At 45.9% G+C, this 24,611-nt stretch overlaps 7 protein-coding genes across 7 annotated transcripts; 3 read left to right on the top strand and 4 right to left on the bottom strand.

Moving 5' to 3' along the window:
- Positions 1–8: 8 nt before the first annotated feature.
- On the top strand, positions 9–2,266 carry BP5553_06866 (uncharacterized protein; the record flags this gene model as incomplete). The annotated part of the gene is made up of 3 exons (XM_032015489.1): positions 9–968; positions 1,026–1,662; positions 1,854–2,266. The coding sequence occupies 3 exons, from the start codon at positions 9–11 to the stop codon at positions 2,264–2,266; spliced, it is 2,010 nt and encodes a 669-aa protein (XP_031868910.1).
- Positions 2,267–4,107: 1,841 nt separating this feature from the next.
- Positions 4,108–4,846, bottom strand: BP5553_06865 (uncharacterized protein; the record flags this gene model as incomplete). Its single annotated transcript, XM_032015488.1, has 3 exons — positions 4,108–4,413; positions 4,478–4,729; positions 4,799–4,846. 3 exons carry the CDS (start codon positions 4,844–4,846, stop codon positions 4,108–4,110), a joined length of 606 nt encoding a protein of 201 aa, XP_031868909.1.
- Positions 4,847–5,325: 479 nt separating this feature from the next.
- Positions 5,326–6,034, bottom strand: BP5553_06864 (uncharacterized protein; the record flags this gene model as incomplete). The annotated part of the gene is made up of 4 exons (XM_032015487.1): positions 5,326–5,469; positions 5,539–5,560; positions 5,626–5,739; positions 5,790–6,034. The coding sequence occupies 4 exons, from the start codon at positions 6,032–6,034 to the stop codon at positions 5,326–5,328; spliced, it is 525 nt and encodes a 174-aa protein (XP_031868908.1).
- Positions 6,035–8,945: 2,911 nt separating this feature from the next.
- Positions 8,946–9,925, top strand: BP5553_06863 (GTP-binding nuclear protein; the record flags this gene model as incomplete). The annotated part of the gene is made up of 5 exons (XM_032015486.1): positions 8,946–9,032; positions 9,164–9,256; positions 9,321–9,474; positions 9,531–9,736; positions 9,794–9,925. 5 exons carry the CDS (start codon positions 8,946–8,948, stop codon positions 9,923–9,925), a joined length of 672 nt encoding a protein of 223 aa, XP_031868907.1.
- Positions 9,926–12,309: 2,384 nt separating this feature from the next.
- On the bottom strand, positions 12,310–13,565 carry BP5553_06862 (Integral membrane protein Pth11-like; the record flags this gene model as incomplete). Its single annotated transcript, XM_032015485.1, has 2 exons — positions 12,310–13,174; positions 13,234–13,565. 2 exons carry the CDS (start codon positions 13,563–13,565, stop codon positions 12,310–12,312), a joined length of 1,197 nt encoding a protein of 398 aa, XP_031868906.1.
- A 1,658-nt stretch (positions 13,566–15,223) lies between these two features.
- Positions 15,224–17,328, top strand: BP5553_06861 (General amino-acid permease GAP1; the record flags this gene model as incomplete). The annotated part of the gene is made up of 4 exons (XM_032015484.1): positions 15,224–15,623; positions 15,683–15,890; positions 15,980–16,189; positions 16,251–17,328. 4 exons carry the CDS (start codon positions 15,224–15,226, stop codon positions 17,326–17,328), a joined length of 1,896 nt encoding a protein of 631 aa, XP_031868905.1.
- Positions 17,329–19,436: 2,108 nt separating this feature from the next.
- Positions 19,437–20,954, bottom strand: BP5553_06860 (Uncharacterized protein; the record flags this gene model as incomplete). The annotated part of the gene is made up of 1 exon (XM_032015483.1): positions 19,437–20,954. The coding sequence occupies one exon, from the start codon at positions 20,952–20,954 to the stop codon at positions 19,437–19,439; it is 1,518 nt and encodes a 505-aa protein (XP_031868904.1).
- Positions 20,955–24,611: the final 3,657 nt, after the last annotated feature.

The raw sequence follows: 24,611 nt of genomic DNA, 5'->3' as shown, positions 1-24,611 counted from the left end.
CATCGCAAATGTTCAGCTCATCGAACCAAGTTATTGCACGTTTAACACCTGCTAACTATGAAGCCAAACGTGCATACAACGACGTCGCAACCAGGATTGTAGACAGGACACCCGGTATGAGCGACTTCCTCCATGCCGCTCATTTTATGGTCATCAAACCCCACCTTCGAGGGCAGACGGATGCACAAGTTGTTATTGATGGTCGGAAAGGGGCAGACGGCACCGGGATCGATACTGAGGCTAGGGAGACTGAAGCTGAGACGGAGACTGAAGCTGAGACGGAGACTGAAGCTGAGACGGAGACTGAAGCTGGGGAGCCTGGCATGCCGCCACCCGACCAGTTGAGGTTTGAAGGATACTACAAACTGTCATTTGGAACCCCTCCGAGCATTCCCCTCCTTGGTTGGTTCATTGGGATCGGCCGATGGGATGCTAAGAGTGCCAAACCAAACGGTGGGGTCGACCTCCAACTGGCACTACCAAGAGCAAAGTACGAGGTCGCGGGAAGGCATGCGCGTCTCTTCTTCGATAAGACAGGTAGTCTGATAATCCGCGTCGTGAGTGACCGGTCTCCAGTAGTTGTGCTGGGAAATGACGAGTTTACTTGCGGACAACGAGTCATCACACAATCCAGAAATCGGATATCTTTTGGAAGGTTAAGCTACTTCTTCGAATTTGACACAAGCGACGAAGAAGAGTATCAGCGGAATCTCAGGAAGTTCTTTAGAAACCAGTTGGGTTTCCAGCCGCCAGCGCCTGACCTTTCGGCAACGCCATCACCGTGGGACACCAAACTTGGCGACTGGCTTGTAAGGGGAACCGTCGGCAAGGGAGCTTTCGCCACCGTGAGTGCCGCGAAGCATACGATCACAGGTGTTGCAGGAGCCGCGAAGTCCTTCGTGCGAACTCGGGAGTCTCATGCGGCCATTGCTAAGGAGATTGAGTTGTTAAAGAGTCTCCCAGTTCATGTATGTTTACGAACGTTCACTACTTGAGTTATGGTTGCTTACACATCTTTCTCACAGCCACAAATCCTCCGGTTTTGGGATGTCCAGTACGAGCGGCAAGATCCATGGTTTGCAGGTCCAGCGGATGACGGGGATGAACGTTATCAGTTTAGAGCTCGACCAGAAAGGGTTGCGATAATTTACACCCCTTTCGCCCGCACCACGTTCGCCGAATTTCTCCCGCCTGAGCCAGTACGACTTGCAGCTTTCCAACAGGTCCTGCAAGGCATCCTCGCTCTTCATACTGAGGGCTTTATCCATCGAGACATTAAGCCGAGTAACCTGGGGATAGTAAGCTCCTCGCCCGAGCAAATTCACGTTGTTATATTAGATTACGGCAACAGCGTTCGCGCCGCCACCTGCGATCCCAAGCCTGGCTCTGTGGGCACGATTCCCTTCCTGGCTCCGGAAATGGAGTCCACACGTTACGACCAAAGTGTTGATATATGGGCCTGTGGTATATTCGGACTTGGCTTGTTTGTCACAAAGGGTAGCCTGAGATGGCAGAATGTCGTTCACGCGAGGGGTGAATATGATGCCACTTTAGTAGATTTGCAAGAAAAATCTCCTGCCTCAGTGGAGAAGCTGCTGGGTCAAATGCTTGCCTGGGATCCTGCAGAACGTATCTCTGCAGAATTTGCACTCAAGCACAACTGTTTGTCTAGTCTGCCTTGTGTCGTCCACCCTCCCGCCTGTCAACCTGGACAGAAACGTGGCAGGTCTAAGAGCGACTTGAGCTAGCTTGGACGGCTATTTATCTCCCAGAATACCCAGTCCTATCAACGTCATCGGCTACTGGAAGAATGCTCTGCACCTTGTAGAACCGTCCTTTAACGGCGAAAGCAGATACCGCCAAAGCTGCTTTCGAGTCAGCTCGCGATAGTGGGTGCTCATACGCGGATATGCAAGCTCGATGCATACTACGGAAATGTCCGCTCGCTATCTGGCAGAAGCAGCATCTCCTGGTACCAGAATATGTCGGCGATTCCGGGTCTATCGTAGGCCATTTCACTCAGGTTCCTCAGCTTGCCCGAATCAATTACGCGTCGATGACTAGCGCTTCATTGCTCCAAGGGGAAGGACCAGCATCATTGTACCGTTATTTCGGACTGATCACGTTCAGCTCGTTGGAAACAGCCCCGCCTCCATCATTCCATCCTGCACATCTTCTCGGCCAGTCCGCTGCTGGAGTTTCCATATTTCAGGGCTGCGGATTCAAATCCTCCCCTCTTCCTTCTAGGCAGTCGAGTACGAGGTAGACTCTTGTTCCACAGCTAGGCAAGCACATGAGACTGGCAGACTACCTACCTCCTGCACTAGGGAAGGCAATGCAACCCATTCCTTGGTTCTTGAAGGGAATCCAAGTCAAGTCCCTCGAGATGTGCCAGCAGCGTAGTATGTTGGAATTATGAAGAAATTGTGAATTATAAACGCGTGGTCCCTGGGCCAGATGCTCCCTTGTGGGAGGTAAAGACAGCGCGAGGTTCACGAACTCCAGCGCTTTCTAGTGCGTCTGTAACTTGTGTTAGGGCCACGTGGCCTCGTTCAGCTGAAGTCGTTCGCTACGAGCTCTCGTGAGAGGACGTTAGGGTTCTGCGCCGTGTGATCGGAGCGGATGTTGAGTTCGGAGCGTCAAAAGAGAGCCAAAAGTGTCAGAGCGAGATAGTAATAAAAGAGAATCAATGGCTCCTTGTGTTTGAAACAGTCAATTAGTCAAATGTTCCAGCAAAGCTAATCGACGATCACAACTGAGCTTGCACCACCAGCAATCCACTTTCGAGGCTCGAATTAGACATATAACGAATCAACTAGGAAGGTATAGTAAGAGATTGCTACGGTATACTCCGAACCAAGGCGGCCAAACTCCGGATCTGACGCGAGAGTGACGCGAGAAATTTGCTTCGCCCCACTGATGCTCACCCTGCTCACCCTGTTCACCCTGCTCACCCTCGCCTCACCCTCGCTTCACCCTTCAGGCAGCAAGAGGTTTGGGTTCTGCGCTAAGCCTAATGGCACGATTGAGACAGTTAACCTAATGATACTGAGGCTTGTGTATGGCAGAGCGGACGGGATGCCCATTTCTCCTCAGTCTATGGTCGTATGTGACAGCTATTTACTTAAGTTGGTACTTGTACTGCTGGACCATGTTATGCTGACGAACGGACAAGGCTACAAAGAATAGTTGGGGTGTTGGACCGTTGATAGTATGGAGCAATATGCGGCTACTGAGTAGAGAAATGTGGATAATTATGAGCCTGTGTTGACTTAGACGGAAATTAAATTAGCTTTATCAGTTCCTTTTGGCGTTATCTAACGAAGGCATTGTACGCTCCGCCTCGGCCTTTCGACTGGCCGAAAGCCGAGACTGCACTATTCATAATAGATAAATGCTGGATGGCCGGGCCCTTTGAGTGAGATAGATTTAACTAGAAGATACCAACAGCTACGAAGGGGAGGAAACCCTAACATATAAATGCTCGAACCCAATACGCCCTCTTGCTATAATCTTTGTCCGGCGACATGGCTCTACTAGAAACAGGTTGGTAATTGCAAATTATAAGTTTATCAAGTTGTTTAGGTTAGGGGACTTGGAATAGCGGGAGTTTGGAGGTAAGTGAGTTGATATATTCTCCCTATTCTTCTTCAATTAAGAAACACTGGAGACTTAATAATAACAGTTTTATGTAAAATTATGTTCATGTTGTCAATTTGCTAAAGCCTAAACTCGATGAGAGATGCCTTAGATTCCATAAACCAATAATTTTCTTCTTTGAATATCTGCCTTAGATCCCTGAAAGTACCTCTATAGATGAGCTGTGACCAGCAAGCCGGCATCAATAATCATACCCGATCCACTGATATAGGTGGACGAGGGACTGCTTAAAAATACCACAACATTTGCGACCTCCTCTGGCGCCGCCGCTCTTCCCAGAGGCGTTTTAGCTATCATTTGATCCAATCCTGGCCATCTCTTTAGGCTTCGCTCGAGCATTGGCGTTGCAACCCACGTTGGGCAAACAGCATTGGCTCTAATCCCGTGCTTTGCGTTGTCCATGGCTAAAAACGCTTAGAGTTAGCAAGACGGATTTGACACAACGAACTAAGGCACGGGATAGGACTTCCAAGCAACTTTAGTCATGCCCAACAACGCATGTTTTGATCCTATATATGCCATCATGCTGGGGGCAGCAGCATACGATCCCATGGAGCCAATGTTGACAATACAGCCACGACCCAGGCTGCGTTCCTTTCCATGTCGGCCAGTATGAACTTTGGGTTCTTGCGCAATCATAGCCTTGGTAACGGCACGCATGCATAGCATAACCCCTCGAGTATTTACCTTGATGATTGAGTCGAAGTTGTCGATGTCAAGATCTGCGGTTGGGGCAAGCGATGTAGCTCCGAGCTGGGAGGTAGAAAATATCCATTTAGTAGCCACACCAGGTCTTCAAACAAGGCCATGTACCTACACCAGCACTATTAACGCTATAGTCGATTCTATCGAACTCCTTAACGGTGAAATCCACCATTTCTTGTACATTAGCTGGATCACTGACGTCGACTTTGATAGCGAGAGCTCGATATTTCGGATTCGTAGCATGGGCTTTGCTCTTCTCTGCATTTTCTGCGGCCTGCTCGTAATTGATATCGGCGAAAACCACCCCCGATGCACCAGCCTCGGCAAACGCGTATCCTACTTCTTCACCTATGCCAGCTGCGGCCTATGTGTTGATCAGTCTTTGTCTGCAATGGTAACCGAGTTGATTTATCATCTTCAAGGAATGACCTACTCCGGTGATGAGTGCAATTCCATTGACGGACGTGAGTGTGTTGGCCATGTTGTCTGAGCTTTGCAAGATATTTGACTGAAGGATGTGTGTTTTTCGGGGTCTTTGTGATCGTCTTGGGTGTAGCCTGGGATGGATATTAAAGTAGAACGGAGATCGATAAAGTGTGGGTGCCGGTATTTAATCGGACCTTCGATTCAACCTGGCTCAATTGCACACCGATCTAGGATTCCGTTGGTGCACATGTTGTATAACGTTAAACGATGTAGTTGGACGGCGTAGAACTGTTTACCCAGAATGGAGCCAGGGCTCAGGGGAACGTTTGCGGAGGTACCTATGTAGCCACGACTCCACTGGCCTTGCTAGTGGAGTAGCTGCATGGCGTAAAAGGTTGTATGAAACATCAGATAATAGCCGGTTGGAACTTGGAATGGTTGGTCGCCTTGGAGTTTCGTAAAGCGGCATTTCAGACGGTTTTGTAGGCGATTTCTCTCCCATCTTGTCTTTCAGTCCGCTACCTATGGATATGACTATGGTCGCTTGGGTTCAATCTGGTCATTGTCTTCTAAATTAAACCTACCTGGATTCGTGAACATGAGTTTTCTCTGCCTGCATGGAATGGGCACAAACAGTGATGTAAGATTCCCTAGAGCTCGCTCATCTTCTATCTCGTTCTAAAGCTACACTTAAGATTAATTAGTAATACATTGCGAAATCGTATCAACTGGGTTCTTTGTACATACCCTCTCATCTTGCATTTTGACTCTGTGCAAATTACTGCTAATTAGACAGTTATAGATTTTTGAGTTGCAGACTAGTAGGCTATGTACGCAGATATAATCCAGCTGCTCTGTCTGAAGGAGTTCAAGTCGCCAGTGATGGAGATCAATGAGGTTGTTACGATCGGGATTTCGAGGTTCGTGAGAAAGAGAGTTGTGCAAAAGCTATTGCCGTGAGTAGTTATACTTAAACATCGCCCCTAGATTTTTCGTACGCCGCTGTGATCAGATGCAACTTCACGCCTGTTAAATATACCCTTGTATCGATCTCACTAACCTCCTCATGGTTGCTGGAGAATTCCCCCGTCTTTCTTTCCCTTTCACCAGAAGACCGATTGAGACCTTCACCCATAGTGCTCTGTTTGCCGGAATCCATGGTAGAAAAATGAGCAATGGATTCGATAGTTGGTGCTGGAGGATCAGTAACATGCGGATTGTCTATAGCAGGGCTCGAAGACATTGAGAGATTATAGCCAGAGTATTGCCGTTGAAAAGCGATAGAGATGCCCAGCCAGCAATGTTAAGTAACAAGGAAGCATAAATGAATGTATCGAAAATTTTCTCGTAGGTATTACTTCAACTAAGCTGCTAAGCACGCTAGCTGGCAACGACTATTAGACGTCAGCAAGCTTTTGGATAGCCTGTATTTGTTTTTGTGGTTTTTTCCAAGGCAAGGGCGTATTTTTCCACTGGGAAGGTTACTTGCGTATACGAGGCGACCTCGCTGAACCTGAGTGGCCAAGGGAGAACCAACTGCCAAGAGTCTGACAATAGCGCAGCGACTGAAGCGGCAATCAGGGACAACACCAGAATAGGCACCGATACTGGGCAGGCCCTAGAATGTAGTTATATCAAATGGGGTTGAATGAAGTATTCAGGCATACAACAGCCGCGGTGCTGGTTCTTCCGAGGCTATGCTGTGTGCTTTTCTCAAAGTATGCTGCATGCACAGCCTTTCCCAGCATATGAACAGGAATGAACAGATACTACATCCTGGGTTCCAACACTCTCATATGGTCTAGATATGAGACGCTGATTGACTGTCGAGCCCAGGCTCATACGCCATGGCAGTGCATTGGCAAACAGCATCCGCAGGATGGGAGATAGTGGCAGAGATGGTTGCAATGCAGCTGTGCCATTTTGATGTCAAACCAACCAACAGAACGGCTGTCTGGCGACAAATCAATATGTCCATCCTAGGCTAGGTACCTAGGTACGGATCTGTGAATAACTTCGCTGTGCGACGGCTGAATTTCCAACAGCGCTATCTTGGTTGTATGGGGAGCTGTATAGGCAACCGATCCCAGAGACATGATTAGGCTACCCTACGCAGGGTGTTAGTTCTAATATAGGCCCTCTCCGCGGCCTCACCATCTAGATCCACAATGGCCAGCGCCGTAGCCGCATGTGCTGAGCGGCGGTGCCTGACGAGCTAAGATATAAGCCGACTTGTGGGAGCCAGATATCCTTGTCACACTGGCCGTGAGCGACGAAGAACGCTGACTTGCAGCTCTCCGCGACCTGTCAACGCCTAAAAACGAGCAAAGCCACGTAGCGCCTACAGCCCCCGTTCCTATAGAACAGTTTGAAAATTTGCCCCAGAACTTCATCTTCTACACAGCCCACTTCCGAGGCAAGCTTAGGATCTTCAATAAGCGAGGAATGCAACTCTGTACGGTCAAGGACTCGTACAGCAACACGATCATCAGGATATCTTGGAGCAGTAATGAAGAGTTCCTCGCCGTTCTTGACGTCTCACATAACTGCAGAGTTTTCCAATTTAGCCCAGACTACTCAACATATTCTCCAACCGCAGATAAAATACTACCAGGGCCGGTATATCAATTACTTTTCAAAGCCGATGGAAATTCGATTCTAGCGGCCACGGAAATGTCAATTAATCTATGGTCCTTCAGCTAACAATCTTGGACGGAACTTATTACTCCTATTGCTGCCAGTTGTCATTAGATCAACCTTCCTATCGAGGCGAAGTATTTGCTAGGAATTTCTCCGGAGGCTGGTTATATTCCGGAGTGGGCCGCATTGGATCAGGTATCTCAAGTGAATATATTCTTTCCAGAGCCTCCAGGGATGAAAGTTAAATCATCGGAGAAGGCAGTAAAGTCCCACAAGGTTAATATATTCGAATCAAGCGACCGATTGTGCCTTCTCATACAAGTCGTCACACAACCCAACCCGAGGGACATAAATCTCTTCCTCATCCGTGTCAGTGATATACAACTGCCCTCTGACCGCCATGGACATGAAATAAGTGCTGTGACGTATCCGATGTGACGTATCCGACCTTTGTTCTAAAAATGATTAGTCGGCCTTTGGGACTCATCGTAGGTAACGGATGGGATGACAACACCACAATTCAAACGACCAGTATCTTCGCCTTTCTTGACAAGAATGGTTCGGTATGCACTATTCACGAAGGGGTTGTAACGGAACATTTCTTCCTTCGTCGCAGTTGGCTCCACTCTGATTTTCTAGATTTGGCGCGGGTAACAACTTCTGGGGTATTATTGGTGCCGAGGGACGGCGGCATGGGCATAGTTATGAATGGGTTTAGAAGGGTCTTGTCACAAAAACGCCTTTAACCGTAGCAGATAAGTAACTACAATCCATTTACCGAATCCAAGGGATGAACAGCAGCGATACTACACTCTTAGATGATCTTATCCGTCCTGATGCTGCCAGAACATTCACGTACCGATTCTGTGTGCTTTACCTTCCTTGGAAAGCCATTTGGAGGCATATATTCCAAAACTCGTTCTTGCTTCTGTCCTTCAAAACCTCCTTCCACTCCTAGAGGTAATGCTAGTTGTTCTTCCTCATGTTGCATTTTATCTACTCTATATTTAAGGGACCTTAATCAGATTAGGCTGCAAAAGAGGCATGGGAGTTGTTGGGAAAAGACCTATTAAATACACTTGCTTTAGGGATGCAAAAGAGAATCGATGCTCTCAAGGCTGCACAATGGTGGTACACGAACTATTAATATGGTGAAATTAAATAGATTAAGCCAAGGATTCGATGTATAGTAATTTTAATGTATTAGAGTATTAATTGGTTGGTTTATAATTGTTTTAGTTGAGTTCAATTAACCTGAAAATGTGGGGTAATTCGCTTGAGCACAGACTTCACATGTGGTTGCAAGAGCTTTTCAGGCAACTCTTTAACCTGACTCACATCGAATACCTTCTTGTCTCCATGAGCAAGCTCGCTATCTCGAGGTATATATCACCAACATATTATCTTCAAACTGTTGTGAATATTTTGCAATAAATATTGTGTTAAATTGCCCAGAGCTGACATCCACAGGCGGCGTAGAGATCACCAGTCTCTGTTCACATCACTCCACAGTTATGATTTCAACCGCAGATATAGCAAATGCAGGCCAGACTATACTGATCGTCAAACTTGTTCTTATCGGTGATAGTGGAACCGGAAAAGTAGGTAGAATTTGCTGCGGCAGAGTTCAACTGTTTGTTTTTCTTCTTACCCCTCACCTATGCACGTCGTGACCCACGCCAAGAGTTACATTGATGAGTGTCACGAAGCCTGGCTGACATCGTCGAAATAGACCACTTTCGTCAAACGTCATTTGACCGGTGAATTTGAGAAGAAATATATCGCAACATTAGGAGTAGAGGTCCACCCTCTCAATTTTACCACCGTATGTCCTACCAATCATCGGTCCGGCCGATAATACTGGTACGACAAATATTGACGGAAAACAGAACTTGGGACAAATGCAATTCGATATCTGGGATACTGCTGGTCAGGAGAAGGCCGGAGATATCCGTGACGGATATTATATCAATGCACAATGCGGCATCATCATGTTTGATGTCACAACGCGTGTCACATACAAGAACGTGCCAAACTGGCATCGTAAGCAAGCCCCCTATGTCTGAATCTTCATTTACAGCACGCCGACATTTCAATAGTTAACTTGATCCGTGTTTGCGGAAACATTCCGATCGTCCTTTGCGGAAATAAGGTCGATGTGAAGGAGCGCATGGTTAGGGCCAGGAGCATCACATTCCACCGAGAGAAGAACCTCCAGTACTACGATGTCTCAGCGAAGTCCAACTACAACTTGGAGAAGCCATTCCTGTGGCTAGCTCGCCACCTCGTAGGCAATCCAACTCTTGTATGCGCACCGCTATTTCTATTATTGCTGTCAGAGGCATTGTGCTAAGTGAAGTAGGAATTTGTCACTGCCCCAGCTCTTGGCCCACCAGAGGCCCAAGTCAATATGGCCCTTATCGAGCCCTATCGACAGAAGATGCACGACACCGCCCAGGTGCCGCTGCCGGGCGAAGACAATGCTGACCTATAGACAATGTGTTCCAGCATGTCACCGATCACGTAGCTACAAGCCTAATATGCTAGCCGCTTCCTGAATATCCACTTATTTGGCTTCCGTTTCGGGGTCAAGAATTGGAGTTAGTAGCTCTAAGGGGACCTCATGTTTTGCCTTAATTAATAGTTTGACTGGCTTTTTCCGTGCGAGCTCTACCTTCCGTGCTTAAACCCCTTGAGTATAGAGCTCTTTTCATACTTTATTATTTGTAGTACGAGTCTTATACTATATACTACGCTCTCTGGCTTCTTTTCCCTTCTTGCCGCTTCCGAGCCTCTACAACTGTTAACGGATCGCTATTAGCCTGTAAAACAGCTCAACTTCGGACCTTTGCCTTTTGTTGAGCTATAGCCACTGTAGAAAATAGTTTATACTGTAGTACAGCTAGCTTACCGCTAGCTAATACCTTTCAGTTCCACGTGAAAAGCAGTCCCACTCTTGAGCAGAAGGGCTTGAAAGTAAGAGTAGTAGCTTTGCTTGTTAGTGTCGTAGCTTAAGTTCTAAATACATAAACTTCGTAAGAGTTCGAGGAACCTGTTGTTACAAGTAATGTGCAAAGAGGCCATAAGCGACAACAAGTATTAGGTACATGGGTTTAGGACTGACTTTAATCTATAGCTAATTACCCAAGGTTCTAGGGGTCTTAGTATAGCTGTCTTAAGACACCAGGGAATTAAAGACGGAGACCTTAAGTGAGATATCGATTAACATCGCCCGCAAAGCTGAAATTATCTGAAGTGTTCTAAATGGAGTATACTAGGGGTTAAATACAGCCAATGCGAAATCCGACCTTCGCTTATTCTGCCAATGGCTGGTCGCTTTTGCAGAGCCCATCTTGGCAAAGCGGCCAATTAATTGGCGTACGGGAATCCCGCCCCCTGTGGCCTGCACCTTGCGGCGCGCACCGGACGATCAATGCGGCAGGGTCCTGGCCTACATACCCTTCGTAGTCAGTCAGATCTAGCGCGATTATGAGACAAATCATATGGCCGGTGGCAGAAAAACTAATTCGCAGCGATGTGTTGTTCAATATTAGGTTCGTTAACATCGAAATAGCTGAGATTCTCAAGATATAAATTGACGATTACTCGCAAGTTCTGTGGCATTGGTCTGATGGCCACAGCCATTACTACGCAAATGTCTGGGGACGTAGCTTAGTCGGTGTAGGTCGCTCAGTAAAGTTGGGTACGAAACCATGAAGAGGGCACTCTCTCGACCAGTTAGCTTAGCCATTCTTCGCTCAAAGTCAGAAGCGCCACTGCATGACCACCCTTCATTAAGCCCTACTTGCGCGATGACTCTGCTTGGGAGCCGCTGTTGTGCATGTATCACCCACAAGATAATAGTTATCAGTTGTCTGGATTTCGACACGTGATAATGAACATACTTCGAAAGTCATTGCCAGCAGGCGATGGCTGCCGCCAGGCACTAATGCGGTCTATGTCTTCCCTACGCAAGCTTCCGACTAGGTCGCTAATAACGTCGGTTCTGGTTTCGCTAACAGCTGACATGTTGAAAGAGGAACTAAGACGAAAGAATTTGAGAGAATGTCTTTATTTTCGTGCAGAGATGGCCTTTCAATTTTGAACGGATTGTCAAGTTTGAATTTTCATGCCGTAGTCGTTCCATCTCACAGGGGTTGTTGAATTCGAATTCCAAAAAGAAGACCGTTTTTTCCACGTGGCGAATGCAAAGCCTGTCTGCCACGTATCCATTCTACTTGAACAGGCGTGTTTTTCCTTGTAGGCACAGGCTGCTCTTCCCAACACCTTTGAAGTTGGTATGACGAGTGCTTTGGCCATGCAGGGTTGGATACTCCACAGTGGAGCATTTGATCACAACACAGCCTGCAACCAGCTAAACTACCCAGACGTTAGATAAGTCTGCGTACTAAGTTTCTTATAGACTGTTTAGTGAATGCGTAACTTTAAGTGGCTATAGGACCAAAAGTAACGTATGTTAGATTATTACGATGTAGTCTTCTGGTGTATACTGTATACGGGTGTAGACTATAGAGGGATATCTAGTGACCGAACAATGCCTAGCCATGCCTCAAAGAATCTTTATAGGACCGAACCCTCCCTTTTCTAGGCGGCGTACGTTCTTGTATTATATAGATTTAGTGCGAGTAATAGTTATTATAGTTAAAACAAGCGCCTCGCTATAATCTTATTAGAACCCTACTGGATTGAGCTAGTACGCCTGATATTAATCGCCTACAACTTGTTAATAATAACTTAAAACAATAAAAACGTAGCTGTACAGATACTTGTTTTGAATATTATAGAACTGGCTATATAGTTTATGATTTTTTCAATCAAACAGTGAACTACTAAAGTTATACCAGAAAACAAAGAGTTCTATCCACGTTGGAAATCTCTTATACTATCCAGCAGAACGGGACTTGGCATCCTGGGGTTGTTGTGTTCCAAGACTCCTGGCAATTGTGAAGATGCACGTTGGCCAGGGCGAACGAGTGAGTAACGACTTTCACTAGAACTCGTCCCCCTTACATCACACGATTGGTCATGACGCTTTTGGTTCTTCGAGCTAGAAGATACCACTACCTCGGGCTCTATGTCATCTGTCCATTCACCGCTATCGACCTCTCGATTTCTCTCATCGCCAACCCATTGGCTCGCCGCTACCTGCATTTGCCGCTGAGATGCAGTGGCGCCAGTGCCGTTATCGTAGCCAGGCCGAAACTTGCTCTTCTTTGCTCCACTGTCTCTAAGGAATGAGCCTACAGCCGCTAGATTTGCAACCGTAGTGGCTGCAAGAAGCTCGACAGAAGCCCACATGGATCGCACTACCTGGTCGCCGTGACGCTGGATGATTTGGGGTATCCGGTAAAGGGTGATGCCGACTGTGAGAAAGCCAAAGGCAAAGAGCAAAACGAGTAGCACCTTGCGTTTAGTAGCAATTCGAGTAGACAAAATGATCGGTACCGGGAGAGCAATAAGGATCACGTCTAGTATGATGCTAGATAATCCCATCGTGAGGAGCTGTGCGAACCCTTGACGACACTTTGGCCCTGGATCTGGAATGACCTGCCAGTAGTGAGAGATCGGTCGACATTCGACCAAGTCACTGATGACGACGGCAACAAAGGATACCGCCAGAGTATAGCGTAGGAGGACAATTAGCTTCTGGGAAGACTTATTCATTGATGCGCCGGCAATTCGGCCGAGAAACTCAAGAGTAGCTAATTTAAGCGTCCATAACCTGTGAGAGTGTGAGCATTTTAAAAAATATGCTGAAGGTAATCTCAGGTCTGTTCTCACGTCGCAGCATAGAAGACTCTCCCCGCGAGGACGAGACGACTCCCAGTAACCTTTTTATGAACCTCCTCCGGAGACAAGTCAAAGGCGAATTGTGCATTGTTTGTGCCATATAACAGAACAAAATGAACGCATGCGATGCGCACATACAGCGGCAAGAGTACCACAGCAGTGATTTTATCCTCCGGGTAAAGCTTCTCGAGTCGTATATATCGTCCAGCCAGACGAAGCAGTATGAGGCAGGTACAAAATAGTGTTATCCACCAGGCTACGAGCAAGGTGGGCTTGGCATCGTCAAATTCTGTGGCTGCCGGCGGCGAAGAGTAAAAAGTCATGATAAAGCTCGTAAAGAAGTTACACTGTCTAAATCTGGGCTTTGCTCCAAAACTGGTGTCCTAAATATAGGAGGAGTTGTGTGTTACAATCCACTTGTGAACTTGAGTATTCTGCGTATCCTAGAGTTGGCCTTCATTTTCTATGTCTGCACTATGCCGCATCGCTGTTGGAACTGCAGCCACCCGTGTCCGTGGGTGGAAGCAAGGTAGCGAATGGGCTCAGTTTTCACCCCCTAATCAGACCTCGACACACCGGACATGGCGTCTTTCCATTTCAGCCCGCGTAATCGAAGGCATGGTAGAAACGTGTCCAATGATGGCGATCCGGTAGTGTGCCTGTTAAAAGGCCAGATGACAAAGAGCCACCACGGCTAGAAAAAGTAAAAATGCATGAGTGGCGTATCGTGGCCGCTTAGTATTATGTCGCTATTGAATGGAATGCCTGCTTTCCCTATCCGAGAAGGAGACCATAGCACAAACAACCTACCGCTATTAGTCCCTATTGACCTCCAGATGATGAACACACTGCGTAATTATTTTATCACGGTTGATACGAATAAATCCTGCAAGCTTTGCAAGAAACACAAGCTGATATCTAGTCCCTTTGCTCGGATCTCTTCTTCCAAACGATTCAACAATCGCTGCCGCTTACGGATTGCTCCTCGGAGCTCGTGCGCCTTGGTCTCCTTAGTGGTTTCCAGCTTATCTCGCTCTTTTTGCCATAGCTCTCTCTCCACCTTCATATCCTCTACCTCTATCTTCCACCTTGCGAGATTATCTCCTCCTGAGCAAAGAACGACGAATCGACTGAGGATCCGCTGAAAGCAGTAATAAAGATCAAGTGTATGGGTGATACTGCCAGCCTGCCCCAAATGTGATCTAGAACTAGAACTAGAACTGAGAGAAGCCCGTGAGAAGCCTGAGCGTAGTCACCAGGAGAGGAGAGCCGAGGAAAGCCGAGTAACAATCTTGCCAGTAGGCCTATGGAAGTGCCCTGAAGAGACGCCACAAGGCCTAGCTTGGCAAGACAAGCTCAAACCATTGCCGCGCTCCAAGGACACGGCATACAGTACTACTTACTTCGTAGGGGACAGTGCGCCAACACCGATGCTACTCTGCACGGTCATCAAATCGCCGACTGACCGCTTCCCAGTCTATTAGTCCCGCTCGGAACAAGTTGTCGTCCGGTAACAATAATGCATTGATCCGTGTGAATCTTTCTGCAAGCAGCAAGCCACAAACAACTAGTCTGACCTTCAAAGTGTAGGGTATTGGTCCAGTTATCTCTGCCCTTAGTCATAAAAACGTGCCCTCTTAACAACACATTGTATATTCAGCCATTACCTGTTCTCGAGACGCAATAGAACAGACCGGCCATACAGGTAAAGGACTTTATGCATATGTGCACGGCTCAGGGGAGAGAGACTGGTGGCTGGATGCCTACGGAAATTGTTTTGAAGCATTTCCACCGCAGAAAAAATTGCAGGCATGCTGGCAATTCCAGAAAACAGCTCTAATATCGCCGCCATTTCATAAGATCATACATACATAGTGGACAGGCAACCAACCTCATATATGTGTCTATCGTACAGGAAGCTGGTCAACCTTACGCAAACCACACCTAGTCAATAGCCTGATACAAACCCAGGACGACCATAATGGCCGATAAAGAACCTCCAGAGCCAGAGCCTTTGAAAAATGGCATCACGTATACCCGAGACTTTGAGGTCACGGAGATGAGCGACCTGGCCGTGGACAAGTCAAGAACCCAGTTCACCAGCACCGCTTCGTACTCCGTTTCGACGATTCCCCGTGCTGCCAAACCCTCGGGGAAACAGTCCTTCGGCCGTCAATGGGTTAATAGCTTCCGCCGTGTCCCTGGAATGCCCATGACAGAACATCGTGGCTACCAACTCAACGACGGGATGCCTGACACAGCCCACAAGGGTGATCACTTTTATGACCTGCGTGCTGCGAATGCGAGGACAGCCAATTCTGCACTCGTGCGAGACTTGAAAGGCCGCCACTTGCAAATGATCGCCATCGGAGGCTCGATTGGTGTGTTTTCTCTCTACTCTTTTGCACAGTTATTGGATTAAATTGACGGGAGAGCGCAGGTACTGGTCTATTCGTGGCGTCTGGACTGGCGTTGTACCAGAGCGGCCCTGTCTCTACGATCCTCGCATATATCTTGACTGGTGCTTTCCAATTGTGTACTATGCAAAGTCTAGGAGAGTTGGTAGTTGTTTTCCCAGTTGCTGGTTCTTTTTCTGCCTTCTCAACTCGTTTTCTGGATCCATCGTGGGGCTTCGCCATGGGGTGGAAGTAAGTGCAGATACTTTGGAACATCATTCTTCAGACAACTTTGTTGGAAACACAATGAATAATGCTGACTTAGTTACCTCTTGGATTAGTTACGCGTTGCAATGGCTATTCGTTATGCCGATTGAGATTATTGCTGGCGCTTTAACCATTCGGTATTGGAACCAGACACTTGACTCGGCACTCTTCGTCACCATATTCCTTTTGACAGTCGTCATGATAAACTTGATGGGTGTTAAGGGATACGGCGAAGCTGAGTTCCTCTTCTCTACTATCAAGGTCACTGCCATTATCGGCTTTATGTAAGTAACCGCCCGTCCCCACTCTTCAGTATCTTTACTGAACATGACATGAACGCCTAAGTCTAATCACTATCGTTATAAACATTGGTGGGGCACCTCATGAGGGATATATTGGCGGCAAATATTGGCATAATCCAGGCCCGACAAACAACGGCTTCAAAGGATTTTGCAACGCCTTGTCGACCTCGGCATTCTCTTTTGCCGGAACCGAACTGGTTGGCCTCGCGGCAGCAGAGACTGCAAACCCAAAGAAGTCAATCCCAAGTGCCATGAAACAAGTTTTCTGGAGAATAGCTCTCTTCTACATCGTTACATTGCTCCTCGTCAGTTTACTGGTTCCCTATAATGACCCACGCCTGCTGGGTGGACCAAGCGCGGTCGGCGTCTCGGTCAGCCCGTTCGTTCTTGCCGTTGAGAACGCTGGTAAAACAATCCTGCCCAGCGTCATGAATGCTGTCATTCTAGTCGCAGTACTGAGTGTCGGTAACTCTGCCATATTCGGTTCATCACGAACCCTCGCTGCCCTAGCTGAACAGTCCCATGCACCCAAGATATTTTCGTATATCGACCGTAAGGGTCGACCTTTAGTAGCCATCATGTTTGCCGCAGCCATTGGGTTACTTTCTTACCTCGCTAGCGTCAAGATACACAGTGAGATATTTGACTGGCTTCTTGCAGTTTGCGCACTGTCCAGCATCTTTACTTGGGGAAGCATTTGCCTGTGTCATATTCGATTTCGAAGAGCGTGGGCTACTGCTGGCCAAACTCTCGACCAACTCCCCTTCAGATCTCAAGTCGGCGTTATTGGTTCATACGTTGGGTTGATCGGCAACGGACTAGTCCTGGTTTCACAAGTATGGATGGGTATTTCTCCGGTTCAAACAAGTGACGTTGACTCTACATCAGCAGAAGCTGCAAAGAACTTCTTTTTGAAAGTCATGACTGTGCCTATAGTCTTAATCTTTTATGCTGGGCACAAGATATGGTTCAGAACGCGCATTCTCAGCATTCGAGCTATAGACATTGATACAGGCAACATGAGTTTCTCCAGGACAGAAGCTACTGCGGCACGAGAGAAAGAGAAAGAGGCACGCAAAAGATGGCTAATATGGAAGAGAGTATACAGGACACTATGTTAGCTTAATTTATCCCCTTGCTTGACAGAAGGTGCCAGACTGACAAGGCCACCCTCGGAAATCTTGTATTTTAATCGGATACAATATATTTACTAGTTAAGAATTGATTGCTTTGTACTAAATAAGGGCTATCGTAGTCTAAATACAAATCTCTTTGCGCCGAGGAGCTGCCCTAGAGAAAAGAGATGGGTTCATCACAGGGTAATTATGATGGGCATGTTGCATTCGCTCCTAGTCGATGGAACCAAACTCGCCAGAAAGTCACTTTTCTTAGTGATCTGCATACAAAATCGCTTCCTTTTCATATACCTTTTAAACTACTTTATAGTAATTAAGGCTGATAGCGTTATATAGACTGTAATACCACCCTTCCCACCCTGATGCGGATATATCCTCGAACGCGACCACAAATAAACGCTTTGTTCTTGGATCAGCCCTTCCCCATCCTTCTCCAAAGTAATGGCCGTGCACTGATGCCCCGCTTTGCCAGCCTCGTTGGCCCCATATATTATAGTGCTCGAATGCAGGCACGACTCTAGTCTTTAATATACTTGCGTCTCGTCCTACCTCAAGCAATCTACGAATTCAACCAATCATGGACAACAGCACCACTGGAGTGGTCCCCCCTCCTCCCGGCCGGGTCACAAGCTTTGTCAATCCTGAGAGTGTTAGGTATAGGGTCATTGTGGTCAATGTTGATATGCTCCTCTTGTAACGATTGCCCGGTTCTTCACGCAGATCTATATTGTCAAGAGAGTTAGTATAGATGACCGTATGCTCTAAGCAATCTCTAATCTTGTAATTACTAATGGTGAATATATTTCTTGCTAGCAGCATGGGTATGCACATTATTCAACATAGCTATACATGCCTTGTTTAGGAACTCCGTCAATAATGCTGATACGGATCAAAGGTATTTTCTGTGCTATCTGCCATTGTCGTATGTATCAGTAAGTTATACCCTCCTATTACCAATGCAATTTAAATTGACTATTGACTAAATTCGATACAAAATATGAACTTGGTGTCCATCTGTAGGATGAACCCTTGACTTCTTTCAGTCCGTACTTTCTTAAGGTGGGGTTTTATTTATTTCTATATCTCGTGACTATCTTATTTATTGACCATTACTTTGTTAATTACTAATTCTTGACTGTTTATAGATCGGCTGGCTTGCAATATTCTTTTACCACGCTATTATAATGTTGGTGAAGATGTCCCTCCTTACCCTATATCTCCATCCTAGCCCTAGTAGAGGCTTTAGAATACGTGTATAGGTACTTCTGGTTCTTGTAGTAACAAGTAACATTGCGACAATCTTGGTTAATCTATATGCATATATACCAATTGCTATTATACGGGATATATTGATGTAAGGCGGGAAGTGTACAAATCCTATATCGTTTCTCTTGGCAACAGGTTACTTTAATATATTTACCGATTTTCTTATGATCCTCTTGCCAATAACTTTACTATAGAGAATACAAATGCCGCGAGGACAAAAGATTGCTGTGATTAGTATACTTTCTGTTAGAATCTTTATAAGCCTCAATTTTTTTCACGGCGACTGATAATTATTCTTCCTTTTCTGTTCATTATATTAACAAGAAACAGCGTATATATAATGAGTATTATTCGACTCCTATATGCAATTGTTGCATCTAGTATAGATTCAGGTTTTACATATGCATAGTTAATCTATAGTTATAGACGTATATCTCTCGTCTTTGCCCCTTAAACAGTCCTTTATAGAACTAATCACTATATTATATAAAGCGACCTGGAAATACACAATACAATATAATTGTCTGAGAATGAGTCTACGGAGTATGTAACAGGCTTGCGAGCGTTGGGCCTACTCCGTACAGTATAATTCTCAGTCTAAGGCTCGTCCACCAACATCATGGCCACGTCTGGTAACGTGCTGAATGGTATTTAATGTAATTACGTGCTAATGAGCGTGTTCTATATACTCAGTGTGCTCCCGAGTGATCAGTGCTGATTCGGGAGGATCAGTACTGATCGTGATTTCTTGGCACTGATCCTGATGCGGTTGCAATAGTGACCCCTACGGCCCATATTCAATAGCCAAGAAAAAGTCAACCTCCACCTTATGTAGTGACTGACTTCAGCCTCACATTCAATGGTGGCTTTTCCCATACAACATAGATCCTAAGATTCTTCATCTGCCCAGCAGAGTCCCATTGCCACGCTCCATCCGTGCTCTTGATGTTGAAGTTCCAAAGTAAATGACACATAATTAACCTCATCTCCATGTAGGCTAGTTGTTTTCCGAGGCACCCCTGGGGCCCAAGGGAGAAAGGCTGTGCGGCTTTTCGTTTATCGCCTGCAAAGTAATGCTCCTTGTCTGCTAGCCATCGCTCGGGGACAAAATCATCACAGTCCCGGAAATTGCCTTCATTGTGCGACGCGGCCCACGGGTCGACGGAAACTGATGTGCCTCCCGGAATCGAGTATCCATCGATCGTGGCTCCCTCTTTGGGTACACGTCGTAGAAGACCCTCGCCAACTGGTGGCTTCAATCGAAGGGCCTCTTCTATGCAAGCGTTCAAATAAGGGAGTGTGATGGTCTGGTCGTGGTTGATCTCCTCAGACTTAGTAAAGCTTGAACGGATTTCGTGACGCAGTTTTTCGCATTTTGCTGGGTTGTAAAGCAACTGTGCGACTAGACCAGAAAGAAGGTTGGATAGGGTCTCGCTTCCAGCTGCAATAAACGTAGCCCCATTCACGATGATCTCCGTATCATTGAGGTCAAATCGATCCTGATGCTTGAGAGTACATTCGATGAAGTCCGCTCGTTCAGGTTCCTCCTCCTTTTCCAGGCGTCGCAGCACCTTATCGCGACTGTAAGCCAAGTGGTCGAAACGCAGCTGTCTCCACGAATGGGGGATTAATGCCATCAGGCACCATTGCCTCCATGAGTTGACCTCAGCTAGGCGACGGGTAGCTTGCTCCAAGGCGGCCATTCTGAATGTTGCATAGTTCAACTTGTACCACGATTCATCATTATCTTCTCCTAAGCAGCCGAACGGCTCTGCGAAGGTAAGATCGCCAATAATTTCGAATGTTGTCATGCTGAGCCAGCGGGCCAAATTTACCTCGTCGCCTTCTCGCTGTCGTAGATGATTTATAAGCTTAACCACATGGGCTTGGACCTGCTCCTCACTCTCTCGCAAAGATCTATCGGAGAAGGCATAGGACCACGCCCGACGTTGCCGGCCATGCTCGGCACCGTTTAGCAAGGTCATAGGATAGACGCCTTTCAGCGGATCCATTGATCCGATATGGATAGGGTCTCGTAGTAGCTGGGTATGGCCTGCTGGCTTGAAGCCATAGATGTCCACCCATGCTTGGGCAGTGTTGAAACTCAGCTCGTTGGGTGTAATGCGTATAACAGATCCATGCTTTTCGTGCAAGAGCCTGTTCTTAAATGGGAGGCGGCCTTTGACCATGGAGTAGGCACAAGGGACGGCGCTGATTGCATGGAGCTTTCGGCCAGGAAAATTTGCCAAAGGATGTAAATATAAACGATACAGAACTAATGCAACAAGATATAAGACAGGCAGGATAACAAGAGGTAGGACAAGGTTAAAGGGTAGCGGAGCCATTTTTAATGTATATTCTCTACTTAAAATTAATTATCTTGAATAGAGTGTATTGGTTTGCTCATGACATCTGTGGAGGTTGGAAATAGAAGAGGAAATAGAAGAGGGATAAGGGCCATAGCTGACTACTTATAGGAATTACTGACAAACAGACAGAAATCTGTACAGCAAGTTACTTACAGAAAGAACTTGATTTTGTCCTCCTGCATATATTGCTACGTTAGGCTGCATGACCTGAGATCTGGTTTGACTCTGAACTGATGGCGACTGGTCAAGAAGGAAGATGAAGTGGTGTAGTCCTACGACTACAGCAAGTAGCTCCGCGAGAGAGCATAGATGCCTAAATATGATATCCCATTTTCGGCACATTAGTGAGTAATAAACTAGCGTCGTGCATGTGGTGCCCTACCTTGGATAATATCGCTGTTATATTGCTTGTGTGGGTGCTTGATATGGGGTCCAATGTATTCGCTCCCGGTGGCCGAGTAAAGTGTGCCGGCGAAGTAGGCTTACCGTATGAGACTTTAAGCTACATCTATATAGTACAGTAATTTAGTTTCTCTTAGTGCACACAAATCTGCAGTTCGTAATTCTTGATTCTAGCCAATAGCTAAAAGTGAGGCGTCAGTTCCGAGGTTCAGTGTAAGACGACTGGGCAGATCTCGCAGGAGCAATAACGCTGCACGCGACACCATAACAGCGGCTTGCAGCCACACTCAGCGAGAGGCCAGTGAGTGGCCAGCGGGTCTCTGATTTTCTATATTCGCCCCTCGTTCAGTGTATCTTTTTTGGGTAATCCTGTTCTCATCCATGTTTGCTTATCTTGACGGCTGGACCTAGTACAGTGATGCAAAACACAACCGTTGGCCGAGATCAGTAGACCGATGGCGATATGAGGTTATGGCGATGATGATGATATTATCTTTTTGCATCTGGCTGGCCATAGGCGTGGCCTACGGTCCTAGAACCTCCCGGGGAGTATGGAGACGTGCTAAGCTAGGGAATTTTTTATATACAAAGTGTGGTACAGTGTAAACCAGACTAGAAAGCATTTCTTGCAATTATGCTTGGCAAGTAGCCACTCAAGTGCGCCCTTCTGCGGCTAGTTAGGGTGGGGAAGGTGAAGTTTATGAGGGGGTGAGCCCTTAAGGAGTGCCCCAATACAGGGTGCGATAGCCAAGTGGCTTGTGCGTTTTGGGTGCTGTAAGAGCGCCTGTGGTTTTGAGGCTTGTAAGCCAACATAGGAGAGTTTTGGAAATGATTCACTGTGTGGTTAGAAGGGCGCGATTTACAAGCCCAGAGGAAGTTCCCCCGGGAGGACACCCCGCTGCCCTGGGTGCCCTTTTGAAGCGGCAGGTTAGAAAGAGAAAAAGAGAGGAGAAGAGTGTGGTAGGTGATAGAGGCTATGGATCATCGGGTGCAGATCTTAGAGTAGAACTCCGTAGACTTAAGGAGACTTGAAAAGTCATCTAGAGCTGCTAGGAGCCGGCGGATGTATGTGAGGCCACCCGCCCTGATGACGACATGAGGTGGTGTCACATTATGCAGGTAAGTAGACTATGCAGCCGCTGTGCAACCTCCCTCTTAGATATAATGGGCTCTCTATACTAGCGTGGCCACATCACATTAAGATAACAAGTGGCCCGGCGTCATGTGCGAGACAATTTATAATAACGGAATGCAATATTGCTCTGGTAGAATGAGGGAATAGGGAGATTATATCAGATACTAATAATCATTCGTAGGGATAGTCTACTGAGCTTGGTTACGAAGTTCGCGAGCTGTACGCCTTGAGAGGAGTCCATGCCTGTGCAGTATTTGATATCGGCAGCCTAGAACCTACAATCGGTTCTAGCACGTGATCGTAATAGCCTAGCTTGGGCCTATACAGCTTTAAACACTTATAACTTAGTCAATTTAAAAGCTATTAATAAGCTAGCTATACCAAAAGAAAGCTCTATTAGTACTTTGTTGCCCCTCCTTTATTTGCAATATAAGCGTTTAATCGACAGAGTATACTATCGTTCAACTTTGTAAGATAATTGCTGTCAATCTTTGGCTATATCTTAGCTAAAGTATCTTCTATATCCCTAATCTTCTTAATCTTATATCTTATCTTAGTAATCTTATCTTTAATATACTTCTATAGATTCTCAATTAGAGAGAGATCTGGCGATTGAGGTAGCTAATCTAGTATTTTAATCTTGTACTTTTCCTAGAACGCTTTAACTATCTTTGCAGTATGCCAAGGAACGTTATCCTCTTAGATTACTACATCTTTACTATATTTCCGCCTTATCTTTCGATAAAAAGGTAGAAAATAGTCTTTATAGACCTCAATATACTTTTACGCGGTCATTCTCTTTCCCTTCTCAATTATCACAAGTGGCCCCATCTCATTCCCACAGTAACAAGACTAAACTCCAATAGCTGTACGTCCAGATTTGAATGTAAGCTGTAGGTTTTTGTCCAAATACTCCTCTCCAGGGCCCTTTGTCACATATACAACTGTCCTATCTTTGCTAATAACAAAGGTTACCTCGTCCGACTAGCACACTTTATTAAAGTCCCTTCCTCTCTGTTTTTCTTCCTTATACCATTTGTTTCTCTTTTTTTTGTTTTCGGGACGAAGGTAAAGCTTCTTGCGAGGCTTGCGCTTTGCTTTGCTGTAAGATTTGAGGATTTTTCAGACTGTAGTTGTAGAAAGTGTTATCCCTAACTTGCTAGGCGTTCCTAGGACTTTAAGAGTGTCTTTTGGATAATTGAGTATATGACGAAGGAGAGCTCTATCGTTCTAGTCGGAGGTTTTTTTGGAAGTACTAAGTCGAGGTTTACTTTCAAAGCTTGGGTTATTGGTTTTCTTGTAATAGTCGATAAAAGAGGCTATTGTCGAATAAAGGTGAGTAAATCGACTTACTAAGGAAGTAATCGACTCTCCACTATCATATCTACCCCAAATCTCTGCTCTTTGGATAGGAGATAGCTCCCTTCGAGTTGTTTTGTATACTCTAGCTATAGCTAAAGTAGTTAAAGTTAGAGTAGGTAAAGGATAAATTCAATTAAGTGGGGTAGCGGGGTAGGTGTAGCCTAGTAACTAAGCCGAAAACAGCTGGAAAGATTACGATCACGTGCTAGAACCGATTGTATATACTATCAGTATAGTAAGTAGGAGTACATATGTTTTTATATAACATTAGTTTATTCTTTCAGCTAAGCCGGAGGACAGTGATTAATAGCTTTCTCTTTATATGTCACATATGTGATATTTATAACCATTTTCTCACACATAGAGAGGTCAAGACTATATTTCGTTGTCAGAAACCTGTTAATATACCTATTACAGGGTTGTTAGTATTTTCATAGCACACAAAAGATATTAAGAGGCATATCTATTATTAACGTCTGCTATAATCTTAGTATATAAACTTTAGCCGACACATTTTCGCCGGAGTATACGAAATTACCTAAAGTATTAGTACACGCTACTCTACTTTCGTAGTCTTGGATAATTATCTAAAATCCACTTTATAAAAGTTATAATATCTTCCTTTATAGCACGGCGTAGAAACTAGAGTCGATCGTCTCCAAGAAATATATAATGTGTATTACTTTTTATTAGCAAGTTAAATATTAATTGAAAGTAGTTATAAATACTTACTT

The sequence above is a fragment of the Venustampulla echinocandica genome (genome assembly GCF_003357145.1).
Source record: "Venustampulla echinocandica strain BP 5553 chromosome Unknown scaffold_4, whole genome shotgun sequence".
Taxonomy (NCBI): Eukaryota; Fungi; Ascomycota; class Leotiomycetes; order Helotiales; family Pleuroascaceae; genus Venustampulla; species Venustampulla echinocandica.
Note: the sequence above shows the minus strand (reverse complement) of the source record. Positions and strands in the feature narration are given on the sequence as shown.